Source organism: Balaenoptera physalus, assembly GCF_965194825.1.
Source record: "Balaenoptera physalus genome assembly, chromosome: 10".
Classification (NCBI taxonomy): domain Eukaryota; kingdom Metazoa; phylum Chordata; class Mammalia; order Artiodactyla; family Balaenopteridae; genus Balaenoptera; species Balaenoptera physalus.
The window spans coordinates 6416079-6431778 of NC_138889.1; the positions used below are offsets into that span (position 1 = coordinate 6416079).

The window sequence follows — 15700 nt, forward strand, 5'->3', positions numbered from 1 at the left end:
TAATAGTCTTACCACGGTTCTGAACATCTGGATATACAGTGCTGTATATTTTCACCTAGAACAAGATTTTCACATTGTTTACATTTTCTCTAAATGAGGAATATATGAATATTTCTGCCCTCTTATTCCTGCACCATGGAGTAGGAATCAGAGTCACTACAACTAATCTATTTTAGAGATCACCTAAAGCCAGACTTAATTTTCAGAATCCCCAGGTCTCATTTTGAGAGAGTTAATTCTTCCTTAGAATTAATTTTTTCCTTAGGAAACATCACACTTCACATCACGTTATTGTTATTAGAGATAAGCCAGGTTCCTAGAGATAAGCGCAGCAGGTGACGGGGTGGTAGACAGTCTGTTCTCTGAGTCTTTCTGGCCCTGACGCTATAGCCCTCTCCTGACCCCTGACCTAGGTTAAATGAGGGCTCCGTGGAGAAGGTCAAGAAATGTGAGTCATGAATATTCAAATATTCAGTAGAGGGTAAATCTAAAGCAATAGCAAAGGCTGAAACACGAGTTATCCCACTGAGGGAATTCTCTTTCGCTCATCTCCCTCCTGGCTACTTTCGGTGGTTGAGTGACATTTAACAGAAGGGTCACCTCAATGATATAAATTAAGGTGTGATCCGGTGTTACCTTAACCAGTAACATGATTTGCTTTTCCATCTAGACCACAGAGCCTGTCCTAGTGGCTGCCTCCATGGAGTCAGGGGCCAGTGGAACACTGCCTTTTTTCCAGCTTTTCTGGGCTTGACCACACCCCCTAATTTAAGGAGGCAGCTCTATTAGAAACATTATGGTCTCTGCATCCTCTTTAGCCTCGGAGCAGAGGATTCCCGCAGGTAGTTGGAAAGAGACCACAGACCTTGAGGGAAGCTCACTCAGGACCTATTCTTCACCCAGTTTCTCCGGCAAAGTGGTAAGTGGGGTGTGAGTTTCTGCCTAAAACTTTGCAGTCCATTTTCCTTTTCGTTTTTTTTTCATTTGGTGGAATTAACCGGTAAACTGATGGGAACTTTCAGGATACAAGCGGCTTTCTCTTTTCACATTTTTCTGTATTTTCAATTCAATTGTTTAATAACCATTTTCAAAAATACTTCCTAACCTTGTTAGAATAGTCTGAAATCAAGACCTTTTCTCTCTTTTCCCTGTTGTGTAAGAGCAAAAGCACGCACGTTTTAGGCACTCGCCGAGTACTTGTCAGAAACTGAATTTTCTTCACATATTGGAGCACTTCCAAAGAAATAAAGCTGTAGTTAAATGTAGACATTTCTTTCCTTTTTTCTCTTACACTCCTAGTGAGCCGTTGTTTTTCTTTTTAATTTTTTTAACTTTTTATTTTAACCTCAGTAACTTAATTAATTGCCCTTATTTTGAAGAAATTGCTACAGGTTTGAGTCTTGCAGGTCAAACTAGCCTTTTTGGTGTTTTTCCCTGTCCTGTGACTCACAGTTTTCCAAGGGACTGTACTTTTACCTTGGGACTGTACCTGAGGCAGGGGGATTCTGAAAGTCAAGGAGGGTAATTTTTACCTCCACCACAGAGCTTGAACCCTTGGGCAGCACTATGGACAAGCAGGGGGGCTGTGGATGGCTGCTCTCCTCCATTGGTTATTTTATATCTGGCAATCTCACTTCGTTGGAGGCTTTTCCTCTACTATTAAAACATCTCTGTTACCCCCTTTTAAAGTTGCATTTCATGTAGGCGAACTATTCAGAAGATGCTGGGTTACCAAGATCAAGGCATTCGATTGCAGGTTTTCCTTATTACCTTTTGGGTAAGATTTTTTTTTTTTTTTAAATCACAAGGCCATTTTCCCTCCTACTTCATAGCATTACTGTGCAACTGAAAAGAGAGATATTTGTTAAACAACAGGAAATCCAGGTTCTAAAACGGTAACTCTGATAGCTCCATTTCATCTGTAAAATGCCTGGCACTCTGACTCTTTCAACAACTGTGGTTCTGGATGGCACCGCCTGCCTTCTTTTTATCTAAAGAGAAACCCCTTTGCTTCTGCAGGCGTGGGCCGGGCAGGGAGGGCGCTGGGTGGCCCCTATCACTGTGGAGATTCTTCCTTACCTGTTGTTTCTGAAGGGAGGGGAGGGAGAGCTAATGAGTTAATGTCTGCAAAGTGCTTTGAAGATGAAAAGACCTTTTCATGTGTTCTGCATTGTAGTTATTAATATTAATATTTGAAGACGCATGCTGCTTCTAATTGTAAATCAACATCCTTGCCAACTCAGTAGTGAATAAACAAACAGTGCAGGCGGCCAGGCAGCCTCTTCCGTCCTGGTTCTGCCGCTGAGGATGTGGGAAGCTGAGGGCCGGACTACAGAGAGGGCATCTTTGCCTTACCGGCTCCTTACACCGAGGTGCTAGTTGGTTAGAGGTGCCAAGAAGGCCAAGGGTAGAGCCTAGGGGAGGGTGGGTAACAGAGTGTAACGCTTCAACATCTGGTCGGCTGTGACCTTGGAGACCGGTTGACAGCATGGATCTGGGCCAGTTCCCTGCCTCAGATGATAATGGAGTTCAAAGGCACCAGCACGGGCTTTGGAGTCAGGAAAGTAGAGTGTGCTTGGGTTCTGTTAAGACATTGGCTTTGGAACTGAGAACAAGTTATCTGACCTGACTGTGCTTTATTTTCTTCATCTCTGAAATGTGAATAATGAAAGAAATGTGAATAATGATTTGTACTCTACCTATTTCATGAAGATGAGAGAATAGTTGTAAATAGCATAGAGCTTTGAAGAATAAAAATAGTGCCAATAAGGTTGAAGGCTAGTCTGAAGTAACATTGTAACAAATTGGATGTGTGGGTGCAGGTCCCCAGGGAGGGTGAGTTGGAGGGCAAACAAATACTCTGGAAACAGATAGTTGCCACTGCCATCTCCCTTGCTGATTGCCTCAAAGTGTTTGCCTGATTTCTTACTGATAATTCAAGTTCCGCTGTTCCTCATGGTTTTATTGATTGGTGATCAGATCTGTTTTCCACAGCAATGTTCCTTCTCTAATTGCTCACTCAAAACTCCCAGTTCTGCATCAACCAGCAGAAGGGAGCTGGAGCCTCCTTTCTGCCCTCCCCCCCCTTCCCTCTTCTTCCTCCTTCTCCTCCTCCTCCTCTATCTCTCTCTTTCCTTCTTTATGGGAATTAAAATGTACTTAGTATTTGAGCAAAATAAATATGGTGAACAGCAAGTTAGTCGCATTTGAGGGGAATCCTGTGAGGTCTTTCAATCCTGGGCCAATTTAGGTATGAAGACAACTCATTCTTTTGCCCTTCATCTCCTTTGTCCCTGCTGGACTGAAAATGTAGCTTTAGGGAACTCAACCTTTTTAATCTAGATGATTCTCTGGATATAATACCTGGTCTTCTCCACTCCACCCAAGGAAGGATACTCATCCCCAAAGTTTACTGAGCACTTGGTATGTTTCAGGGCCTTTGGTGCTTTGCATGGGCTCCTTCTTTAATCTACAATGAAGCCTGTGAGGTGGGCGGTCTTGTTATCCGCATGTAGCAGATGAGGACTCCGAGGTTTGGTACCATGGACGACTTGGTTGGTGGTGGGACCTGATGAGAACCAAAGGCATGTGAGTTCAGAGCTGCGGCTGGAGTCATATCTCATAGGAACCTCAGTAGCTTTGAGGCACTTACACAAATTTAGGCTAAATTTTTCTGCTGAAAGTGTTGGTTTGCTTATCTGGGAGAATACTGTGGCTTAGGCCAATTTTCCAAAGGGGAATCTGTGGATTAATGATTCATTGTTAGAAAGACACAGACCCTGAAGAAAGGCTACAAGGTCAGGTTGACGGGATCAGTAAATCTCTCCCTCAATGGGACAGATATTGATTGAATTTCTCCCTCGTGCCCAGCCTCGTGGGGCGCTGTGACAGACGCAGAAGGAGAAATATATGTTTCATTTTAAAAAAGAATCAACATAATTTATTTTAGGAGGCAAGATGTTACCTGAAAAGAGATTAAAAATAAAAGATAATTGTTAAGTGATGTGATGCAGTCTGTGAATGCTTTGGGAGAGCAGATGGAAAAAAAAAAGTTACCTAGGGCAGTGAGGGAAGGATTTTTTTTGATCAATCTTGTTTCTCAGAGAAGAGGGTAGATTCGATATTCCTGCTGACCACGTGCTGGTGCTGCATCCGGAAAACAGAGGGGACAGTTTGCACAGTACTTACTAGAATGAAGTCAAGCAGCAAACTTTTAGTGAAGATGCCAAGAAAATAATCTCAATGAGGGAAATGCAATCTGTATTCTCAAGAGATGTGGAAAAGTAGAAACTCCCAGGGTTTTAGTCTTTTGTGCATTTTTAAAAGGTGTTAACTTTTCATTTTGAAATAATTTTCGGTGCATAATGAGTTGCAAAACATAGTACAAAGAATTTCCAAATGATTTAAGTCCCTTAAAATTGTGAAAAATATAGTGCCTTTTGGTGACTCCAGTGACCCTTGATCCAGAAGGTTTCCTCTTGGCTGGGGAAGAGCAGTGATGCCAGTTTCTTGACATAAGAGGTGAAATAACTCAAACCCTGGCTTCTTAGGAAAGGCAGGAAGACTTGTCAGATGCAGCCATCACCTGGCACGTGGCTTGAGAGGTGGGCACGGGTGCCGAGCTGCACACTCTCCCTGGCTGGGCTTGTGTTGCAGCTAAGATAAAAATCAACCCAAACCTCTGCTCAGCGTGTGGCCCGGATTCTTCTTGCCTGTTCCTCGGTGGCCTCTGCCATCCAAACACCTTCTTGTTATAACCACTCATGAATTTAACCAAGTGAGTCCAGACACCGCCTTGCTACTCAAAATGAGCATGTCCGGGTATCCTGTTGGAAGTGCAGACCGTCAGGCTGGCTGTACCTCAGACCTGCTGGGTCAATCTCTGCCTTGTAACCTGATTCTCAGGTGATTCCTAGGTGATTCCTATGCAAATCAGTTTGGGAAGCACCGTGCTAAAGAAAAAGCAGAAACAAAACAAAACAAATTTAAACAAAACCCAACAAACAAAACCTCTCGCAATATTTTCTGTTGCAGCTTATGACTTCCTCATATTTATATCTAGTTGCCAAAGTGTTACTCCACAAAAGATTCACATTTCTATCAAAAAGATATCGGTTTAACTCAGGAAGCTGCAATATTTCCCCATGTGTGCTATGCAATCTTTCAATGAGTTTGTTCCTCGCTGTAAGAAGAATGCTTACTTCTTGGTTTTAGGCATAACAATGGTACAAACAGACTGCCATTCAATAGAAATTGTGGTGCTTTTCTCCTGTGAAATTCTTGATTAGGCTACTCAACCTATGATTATGGAAGGGGATCCTTTTTTGATTATTTAAATGCAAGTCTTTTAGAAAAATAGGTAAGGGATATAGGCTATCTGGGTTCTGTCTCTAATATCTGAATAAATAACCTCTGCCACTTTGGGCAGTAAAATAATAATGAATAAAAGCCACTATTACTATTAATTAGTCAATGCTTACTAATGCCAGGCACTGTGATAAAATAACAATAATAGTAATAATAACCATTATTTATTGACCATTTAATCATGTATAAAGTAATATGCAAGGGTTTTATTTTATATAACCCTCCTCAATAATTCTGAAAGGGTTGGTATCATTATCTCCATTTTACAGTTGAGGAAATTAAGACTTTGTGAGATAAAGAAATTTGCCCATGACCCACACTCAGTAAGGAACTCCTGGTCAATGCATAGTCTGTCACCTGGAGCTCTTTATCATTCTGCTAAACAACTTAACCTCTCTGGGCTCAGTTCATTCAAATAAAAAAATGGGCAGATTTCATGAGATTTTTCCAATTCCCAAATTCATTGACTTTACAAAATCCCTCTTTATATAAGTATGCCAGGAAGCTGTTGAGCAGTATGCTGGGAAATTTGAAACTTACAGTTTGGGCAACAGAACAAATGAAACCTCGCTGTGAAAAATGACCATCAGACATAGTGCAAGAAGTTGCTCGCTGGCTTTGAGAGAGTTCAGGCAGCTGGTGTGCTTCAGTTCAGTGTTAAAGGGCATTATTAGAACTCTCCCGGCACCGTTCATTGTTCTCTCAATAGCTATCTCTATATTTATGGCATCTCTCAGTTTTGTTGAGAGCTTCTTAAGACCCGGAACCATATCTAAATTCTAGATTATATCTGACATAACTCCACACACTGTGAGTTGAAAAGTAATTCTTTAAACTTCTAGGCTCCTTAAGGATTTCTTTGGCAACCACCATGGGGTAAGAGTTGACATTTAGCTTGCAGGTCTTCTCTGGGTTCAACGTGGCCAAGAATCTCATATACCATGACCTCTGCTATAGCCACCCTTGTGAAGCCAAGATGCTTCACATCATTCCTCCAGCTTACTCTTTTTTGTTTCTAGTTTCTTAGTAAGAAAACAATTCCAATTTTTTATACTACAACTTTAATTTTAATAATGTATTATTGTTAATTTTACTATTAGTATTATTATTACTATTTAAAACTCAAGCAATCATGCTTTTATATCTATACTACAAAAGCCCAAGCTTTTAGTATGGTAATCTGCCCTAAAGGATCTTTCAATTTCATCTCCCATTTTCCCCACAATCTATTTGCTTATGGGATTATTCCCTGTTCTCTAATCTACTGTTTTCTCGCTTCTGAATCTTTGTGCATACCTCTAGCTACCCATTTTTCAAGGCCCATTTCAGCACCACCTTCTCTTGAAGTTTTCCTTTAGCATCCTTCCGTAAGTCATTTCTTCATCTTTTATGTACCCATAATACATTACCTACACCAGCGTTTCTCAAACTTTAACGTGCATATGAACCACGTGGAGTGGAACCTGAGCTCTGTAGTTCTACCGGCTCCCGAGTGCTGCCCACGCTGCTGGTCTGCGGGGACCCCACTGTTGAGTAGCGAGGTCATCATTTTTCTCATCTCATCAACTAGAAAAATAACTCTATAAAGAAGAAAAGTGAGTTATTGTCACTTTTGGAATTACCATAGCACCTAATACAGGGCTGTGCAGCTGTTCAATACCAGCTAGCTGGATAAAAATCCCAATTTTTTATTTAGTTATTTATGGAGTGCCTACTATGTGCGTGGCCCTGGAGGACATCTGAAGGACAATGGTGGTTATTTGCTGAATTTCATGGTTCGATAGAGGATTTGAGGAATAGCATTTGAAGACAAGGCTGTGGCCACTTTTACTGTCAAACAGCTGTTTGAATGTTACCTTTAGTTTTCCAGAAGATGTTCCCACACTAGAAAGAACAGAGCGTTAGTTTCTGAGAAGTTTCAGAGACTAGGATTGGCATTGTGCTCATAAAATTCCTGGACAGATTTTAATGTATTCCCTTGATGTTTATGACAGACAACACCATTCTGCCCAATGTTGACAGTGCCATTCCAGCACAGTGATGAAGAGGGATTTGTTTCCAGGAGGAGGAAACTTAAAGTAGTCTACGAGGCACTCTTATCCCCTGATTGCTATGGTTCAGCAGTTTAAAACCATCTTATATTCTTTGTCTCTTTCAGGAGATATTAGTGAGTGACTCGTAATATTACAATAACAGGAGTCCATTTTTAGTATTCTAAGAAAGGTTAGTTGAGCTATGTCAATTCATACAGAACCTGAAAGCATTATGCTTAATTAGGAGATGAGAGTTTTCAGAGAAATAGGAGATGGATATGAGTCATTTTCAAGCCTCTATTCAAGTAAGAGTTGGGGGATTGTTAGCAGTAAAGGTGGGGAGAAACAAGACTGACATGTTCACTAATCTGTGAATTGATGCCTCATGAACTTAGTGAAAGAGTTGGTGAATTGAGTTTAAGACCCAGAAGCCAATAGCACATGGATCAGAACATGGCCTCTATGGGTGGGTGCCGGCTCCTTGAAGTAAGAAGGAATGTTTATTATGGTCATGTTGGAATACTCAGTCAAGGAAATGAGGTTCTTACAGGGTTAGGAATGAGAGAGAGAAACCATCTTCAATTCTGTTTACCAATTTGTTTTCTACTTATGGTAACAACAGAGTTTCCTTGGGGGAGTGAGGATTGTTCAGCTATCTAAAGCTGCTTACATTTGAGTTCTTGGAGAACAGGACTCGGTAGCTTTTGTTACACTGCCAGATCAGGGGAGAGATCTTCTAAAATGATTTGAAAAATACAGATGGACTACTCATGAGAATTAGAAAGAAGATAATGGAAGACAGTAGACTCATCAATGGGGTATGTCTGTTAGTTTAGAGAAAAATATGACCCTGCTTGCAGTTAACGTTAAAGAAATCTAACCTTGGGGTTGCATACGGACACATGTCATCACAGGTGATGTCCCTTTTTTTTGTCCCAGCGATATCTTCACTGTCTTGGATAAACTCAAGCACTGAGACATAACTCTTCACATACTAACTATTCACGTACAGGTCTTTCCTTCATTTAGTCAACAGGAGTATTGCACGTCTACGATGTGCCAGCTAAAGAGACATGGTCCCTACTCTCTAGCAACTCATGATGCAGGAGCAGAAACTGAGACGCAGGAAGTACTCTGAACTTTGGTTGGTACCTTGTGAAAGTGAATCCCATGCTGGAGGACTGAGAATGTCTATCTAACTGACAAGAAGTTTTAGGGAAAGCTCCCTGAAAGAGGTAACACTCAGTCTGAGTCTTTAAAAACAGATTTACATGTCATATGGAAAGAAGAAATTCAAACTCTTTCCATTGCACATGAAAGATGTTACCTCAGTGACATGGGTGACACTGTTGTCTTTAGTTTGGCAAAGGTGCTGTCATTCGGGGAAAGTGTCCTTTGAATGGCTAGTCCTATTGGAAACCAAATTCTTTTTCTCCTGCATTCCAGTCCAACTTGCAAAGAGGAAAAAAATGCATCATCTATATTTTCTGTGACAGCTTTATTGCACTTTTGTATTCCCCGTGTGCAGTCTTCATATGTTATAGCCATAATTCTTGACCTATAGGCTAACACAAAGATGAGAGGGCAAGGTCAAATTTAAATCACAAAGGGTTTGTTGGTGGCACTATAATTCTGGCTTCTCTCTTATGGAAGGAAGTTTGTCAATATGTATTCAAATATAGAATGTACACTGTACATATTCTTTGTCCCCAAAATACCACTTTTGTCGTTTAAAGGGAGTAGGAAATATTTTAGGAACTTTTATAATGACAAGGAATTGGGGACAAATAAATTTTACGGTAATAAGAGGCTCATTAAGAAAAGTATGATGCATGCATACAATAGAATCCTCGACAGCTGTATACTTTGGGATGTACGACTGTATTTATTGACATAGAAAACTATCCATAACATCATGTCAAACGTCAGTGAACAAAGCAGATCGCAAAACAGCATGTAGAGAATAATATCGTGAAGGTAAAATTCTGCTCATGTGTATATTTGTATGGACCCATTAAAAAATACCCAGCAGAATGTTGAATAAAGTATTAGTACAATTATCTCCAGATGGTAGAATTTCAGGTGATTTTGACATTCATGATAGACTTTTCTGTATTTTTCTTGCAATTTTTTCAATAAGTATATATATTTTGGCAAAAATTATTTTCAAAAGAAAAAATTTTGAAGTGTGGTTTATGGGGTTGTTTATCTAAAGGCATAGTCTTTCTTTGAAGAGCATATAACCCCGATGAAAAACCCTTAAGTGATGTCACAGTTATCACCTAGACATGCAGCCAAGCAGGGGCAGAGTTGATAGGAACTGGATTCAGCTTCCACTAAGCCTGGTCTCTGGGATTCCCTGCTCTTCTGCTGCCTTGGCCTGAAACACCCCTCCAAGTCCCCCTCCTCCCTTCCTCCTGTGTGTCACCCACCCCGCCCCTGGAGAGACCTGGATGGAAGGAAGTGCCAGCCTGTAGATCCTGGCCTGGGTCGTGAGCTTGTTCCGGGCAGGAGTCTCCAGAGGCAGTCACGTGTTTTAGGAAGAATCGAGATCTCCCAAGAGTCCCAAAGGCTTTACTGGATGCGAGATGCCCACGTAAACCAAACTGCTACCTGTTTTTCCCTCTGCACGGTTTGCCCATTTTTATCCAGGGTGGTGAGGATAGACAGGATAGGTGGCTGGTGGGCTAGTGTCAGTCTCAGCTTGGCCCGAGTCTGCCCCCCACCCCCGTAAAAAAAGGGGCTTAAGTGAGTTCAGGTGTTTGTAAAAGTTTTGTAACTTACACTCTCATATTCAACAGTTATTTGAGTGCCAGCTGCCTATCAACACTGGCCTAGGATCTAGGGATTCGGAGTGAAGAAATACACTAAACTTTGTCCTCGATGGACTTACATTCTAGTGGGATAGGAGTCGGGGACACAAGAAAGAAGCAGCTGAGCGTTAGCTCAGGAACAGGAAGCTGTTGTTTACACGGGGTGGTTGAAAGGCTTCTGGGTGAGGCGACATTGAATGGCGAGTGAATAAAGCGGAAGAGTTCTCACTTAGAAAGGGATCACGAAACAAACCTATTATTTCCCGTGAGTCTCCATCCAGATCTGCCATCTATTCAGAGTCTCTGATTTGAGAATCGAATACATTTACTTCTGATCTATCTCTTACATTTTCAGTCTTGTGAGACCAGTTTATTTGTTCATTCATTCTTTCATTCATTCGCTAATTAAAAAAAAAAAAAAAAAAGAATTCTATGATACCCCTCAGTCTGTCTTACATTCTGGAGAGACAAAGATGAAAAAGGCATAGTGTCTGCCTTCAAGTAGCTCTGAGTTTAGTGGGAGAGGCGGGTAGGAACAGGCATTTATAAAACAGTATGTTGTGCGCAGTGATGGAGACACACGTGGGGAACACAGAGAAGGGACAGCCAGCCCAGGCTGGGATGAACAGCAGTTCAAGAAGGATTTCCTGGTGGCTAAAACTTCTGAGATGAATCTAAAAGCTTCAGGAGAAGGGGTTAGTTAGTCCTGAGGAGCAGGCGGGTAGCGGGGCATTTCTCACAGAGGTGATCAGGGGAGAAGGGTAGGGACGTGAGAAATAGCACCAGGTGCCTAAGAAAACAACAGAGTTCCTAGTTAGAGGAGTGGAGAGGTCAGTGGGGTGGTGAGGAATGGACCTACAGTGCTCCCCTTGGGTCCTGGAGGCCAGGGAGGACCGCAGCTGGGAGCCCAGCTGCCTCTTAAGCACAGACTCACTGAGGACAACTTTACTCTGCTGCTCTAGCACTGCTGGTCCCATTCAAGGAAATGAACTCAGTTCTTCACGGCTCTCTGTAACCAAGGGTTCAAACCATTTCTGCATTCAGACAGGCCTCCGGATGCCGCTAGGCTGGGGAGTAAATCTGAACTCACACAGTTGTTTTGTGTTTAGGCATAAATGTTTATAATGCCAAGACAAAAAAGTCGGTCCAGCCGATGTCCAAATAGCTGTCATGTGGGAGGGAATTCTCCTCGACCAACATGTCAAAAAACTTTTTTTTTTTTTACCCAAACAGTTTTTCTGAAAGGGTTTACATCTACAGCAGCTGGTCTGTGTCACCATCTACAAGTGGAAACAGGCCGGGTTCTTTTTTTCTTTCTCCAGAAAATAATGAAGCGGTCATCCATTTCTGTCCCAGAGTTATTTCCTGAGATGAGAGCCCTTGAGTGCCCTGGCAACTCCCTCTTTCCTGCTTCCTCCATGTGCAAAGGACTTTTCCCCAAGGGGAGCGTCAGTCACAGCGCATGAAGCTTCGAGAATTCAGCCCAGCTCAGGATGGACCATATGTGGGCCCACGGGGTTCCTCACTCACTCTGTCCATCAGAAAGAGAAAACACATTTCCACTAAACCTTTTCCCCAGCTACGTGGAGAGTTGTTAAGAGGAGGTACGTTGATGCCTTTGAGCTGGGCTTCAGGACAAGGCTGCTGATTCCAAAAGTGCTTTCTTTTACAAAGGTATAAGTGTAACAGGAATTCAGAAGGGTAAAGGTCTTCTGCTGCTCGTGAGAGTCTAGGGAGGGTTCATAGGGCCACGTGGTCACACCTCGCACTGTGCAATCTTCCGTGGTTTTGTGTTCCCCAGCCTTCGGCAAAACGGGCTGCTTAGTTTTTTCCATATTGTTGGTAAGCTCCTCATCACCTTGTATTTTAGTTCTGTGGTATCCCGTCTTCCCCACTGCCTGCAGATGGAGATCTGTCTTTCTCAGCTTTGTCCCAGGTCTGATAGAATGTAAGGTCCACGAGGTCCGGGGTCTTTGTTTACCTGTGTATCTCCAGCACCCAGAACAGTGCCTGGCACATAGCAGGCACGGGGTAATTATTTACTGAATGATTAACAAGTTCCTGGCAAAGGAAGCCTTTGACGTGCCTGTTGAATAAATAATTGGGGTCTGTGATGACTCAGTGGACCGGGGGGGGCTTTTTTGGAGGAAATTGGAGGGCTGGATGGGTTGCACAAAGCAGCACTGCCACAGCTGGACATTTCCCAAAGGTTTAGGTTGCCCTGTGGGTCCCTGGAGGGATGAGCAACTTTTCCCTAAGGAATCAGATCTTGGTTGAGCCGTTCTCAGTATGACACAATCTATGTTGTCAACTTTTAAGTCTCATCTCTGAGTAGATCCAAAACTGTGAAGTGCAGGTGGATGGGTGAATGATGACTCATTAGGACTTCAAAATTTGAATTTAAGACGAAAAGCAGCAACGCTTCTGTACAATATATGGGCGGTGTCCACACTGACCTGTCGTAGGCTTCTTCTTACTCCAGGCCCTCTACCCAGCGCAGGGTCTGATACTTGGTAGCTGCTCACTATTTTTAGAAGGAAGCACTGAAGAGGGGACCACGGCTCCAGATGGGAACAGTGTCCTTGGACTAGAGACTTTGATCTTTTTCTACTCTTCCGCTTTGCCACCTGGGAATTCTTCCTAAGGGCCATTTTTGGCAATCAAGTCCCTGAAAAACTAGAAAACAACATCTTGATGAACATAGGTACCCTTAGCTATTTTACTTTTTTAAAATTAATATTAATTTGACTGCTTCTACTTTGGGGAGAAAAGACATCATAAAAAGGTGACTTTTTAGTTAAAAACAATAAGCACAGCTCTGGGATAAGTTACGTCTTCAGAAGATTTTTAACTTACTTCTCAACTGTATGATATTAGTTGCTGTGTGATGGTAGCCCTTAGTCTGTATAACTTTGTAGTGCAGAACTTTAATTATGTTATTTATTTATTTTTGAAGTCTAGCTTTTTTTTTTCTCCCTGGCCACGCCGCGTGGCATGTGGGATCTTAGTTCCCCAACCAGGGATCAAACCTGTGCCCACTGCAGCAGAAGCACGGAGTCTTAACCACTGGACCACCAGGGAAGTCCCTTAACTATGTTATTTAAATACATTTCATATGAAAGAAGATATATACGCTCATTGGCTGTCAAGCTGTATCAAGATGGTGAACAAAGTTGTAAATTGAACATAAGGCATATCGTATTCTTTATATTTCTTGAAATGGGGTCAGTGGCTTTAATTATTCCCAAGAATAAAGGAAAAGGACAGACAAATACAAAGTGGAAAGTAGCTAAGTGGAAACTCAAATGTCACTCCCTAACAATAGGAATTTGGCCTCTGAATGACATACCTAGGAATTTAATCTTCTAAATCATTCAAGAAAGACATTTTTTTAGTGTGTAATATTGAACTTATGAAAGTGTGTGAGCTAGTGTACTTTAGAGAGCGTTTGGATCAACAGAAATGTTTGCTATTTAAACGATTTTCCTGATGACCGACAGCTAGCTGGAAAGTCCCTTCAGCTAGAACATTCCTCAAACGTGATGGTCATTCAGACTTTGAATGGAGATAGTAGCTCTCAACAAGACATTTAATTAGCCCTTCTCCTTTTTTCAAGATGGATAATGTTCACTCCCCTTTTCGGGTCTTCTCTCTGTTTATCTGTCTCAGGGTCCTGGTTGACATGCCTCCTCGATGGAGGTTTTCCATCCCTCTTTTCTCCAATCCTTTCTCTATTCTGTCCTTCATCAGTTGATAAATGCCACACTTCGTATGGAGGGCCAGACCCGGTTGGGGGTGGAGAGAGGGAGATATAGGAGTGGAAATGCTTCTAAAAAAGACACACAAGACCCATTCCTGCCCAGAAACCCTCTAAAGGGTCTTTTTCTGGGCTCTGACTGCTTACTGTCTGCAGCAGGCATCACCAGCCAGGCTACCTTGCAGTCAGGGCACTGGCTCTGTCTGGGGTCTGCCTTACTCTCTGTTGGCCACTTTGTTTTTCTACGTTTTAATTTCTTTCTCTGTAACACAAAGAAGTGAACGCCATGGTTCCTAAGGAGACCTGCTCCGAGCCCTCCTTTGCTTGCTGGTCCACACATGTTCTGCACCCAGTGGCCCAGTGAATGCTTTTTCCCACACAGGTGCTGACGGCGTGATGAGCTACCTTGTGGAGTCTGCAGTGAGTGGCCCCGCCCCCTACTCAGCGGTGCGACCTGCAGCAGTGGTAAGTGGGCCCCCTTCCCTGCCCTCCCCCTGCCCACCGTGCCCTCCCCTCTCCTCCCTCGGTTCCTGCTTTCTGATCTCTCCTAGACAGAAGCAGCCGGGGACCCAACTCCACAGTTGGAATGAGCTCTGAGTTTTTTGGAGGGGCTACATTGTGAGATTATCTGTCTTTTTATCACCATATAAAGTAAAACATCCAAGACTGATGGATTTGCTGAGAAAGATTTTTGTGTTGCAGAGCATATGACTCAAACACGAGTAACGGTTAAAGCCAGGTGATTTTTCACAGCTCAGTTCATTTGGTGAAGATTTTTCGCACGTTGAGGTACCTTAGACCTATTCTTAGCATAATTGAACTTATTTTTCTCCTCATACATAAAAGCTAAAATATACAAGCTTTCTAATCACAGAATTTGAAACTGGAAATAAAATATGACAACAAATTAGTAGGAAATATTCCTGAGTCCTAGAATGAGAGGGGTAAAAGGAACTTTAAAATTGGACTAAAGGCTTTTGCTCTTAGGGAAGAAGGCTTTCACCCAAGCTATGTGCTGATCAGTAGACATATTCAGCTAAATTTCTTATAAATTTACTGTGTGAGAGATCCCGTAATGCTGTTATTCATCGATTCCAATGTTAAGTGAACTTTTAATATTAGCATTGAATCATTAACTATTGATTCTAAATTCTGTGTGTTTTTGTATAAAGATAGCCATCATAAATGTTGAACGTTTTTTACTTAATCTGGAAATGGACAGATAAGTTTACTGTTAACTCTGCCAAATACGTTTATGGGTCTATATAGACGCCAGTCAACCAGGGCTCTTTTTTGACTGCAGGCTTTGTCCAGTCTGAGGTTCTGCAGAATTTTTAACTGGTACCCTTCAGTTTGCCATGACCTCTCACTGTAATTGTATATCAAAAGATCTGACGTGTTTGAAAATTATTTTCTGTAGCATCGAAAAAATAATTACTTAAAAAGGTATTTTATGTTCAAGGAATGATTAACACATCTTTCTTCACTGGCTGTTCCGTAATACATATTTCTTCTTTTTTAAGTGGCTTCTGTTTTCATATAAACGCCATTCACTATTAAAAAATTAGAATCAGGAAAACGTTTAGAGTACAATTTACTTCAGAAATATGTGTAAAACACACACACACACAAGTCCAGACCAAAATTTATTCCCTTCTGCTTAGAAATTGCCAAGAGGCTTGCTAAGGTCCATAGGGCTGGAGACCTTGCCAGGGAAAGACTCCTTCTGC

The 15700-nt window shown here is 42.0% G+C and overlaps 1 protein-coding gene across 3 annotated transcripts in view; it reads left to right on the forward strand.

The window, feature by feature from the left end:
* Positions 1–821: 821 nt before the first annotated feature.
* Positions 822–15700, forward strand: part of ETS1 (ETS proto-oncogene 1, transcription factor) — a 127827-nt gene continuing 112948 nt past the window's right edge. For all 3 annotated transcript variants that reach the window (XM_082476276.1, XM_082476280.1, XM_082476277.1), the window contains exons 1-2: positions 822–919; positions 14353–14435. In XM_082476276.1, the coding sequence (XP_082332402.1) occupies positions 14367–14435 (69 nt within the window). In that variant the 5' untranslated portion in view covers positions 822–919; positions 14353–14366. The remainder of the gene's footprint in view (positions 920–14352; positions 14436–15700) is intronic.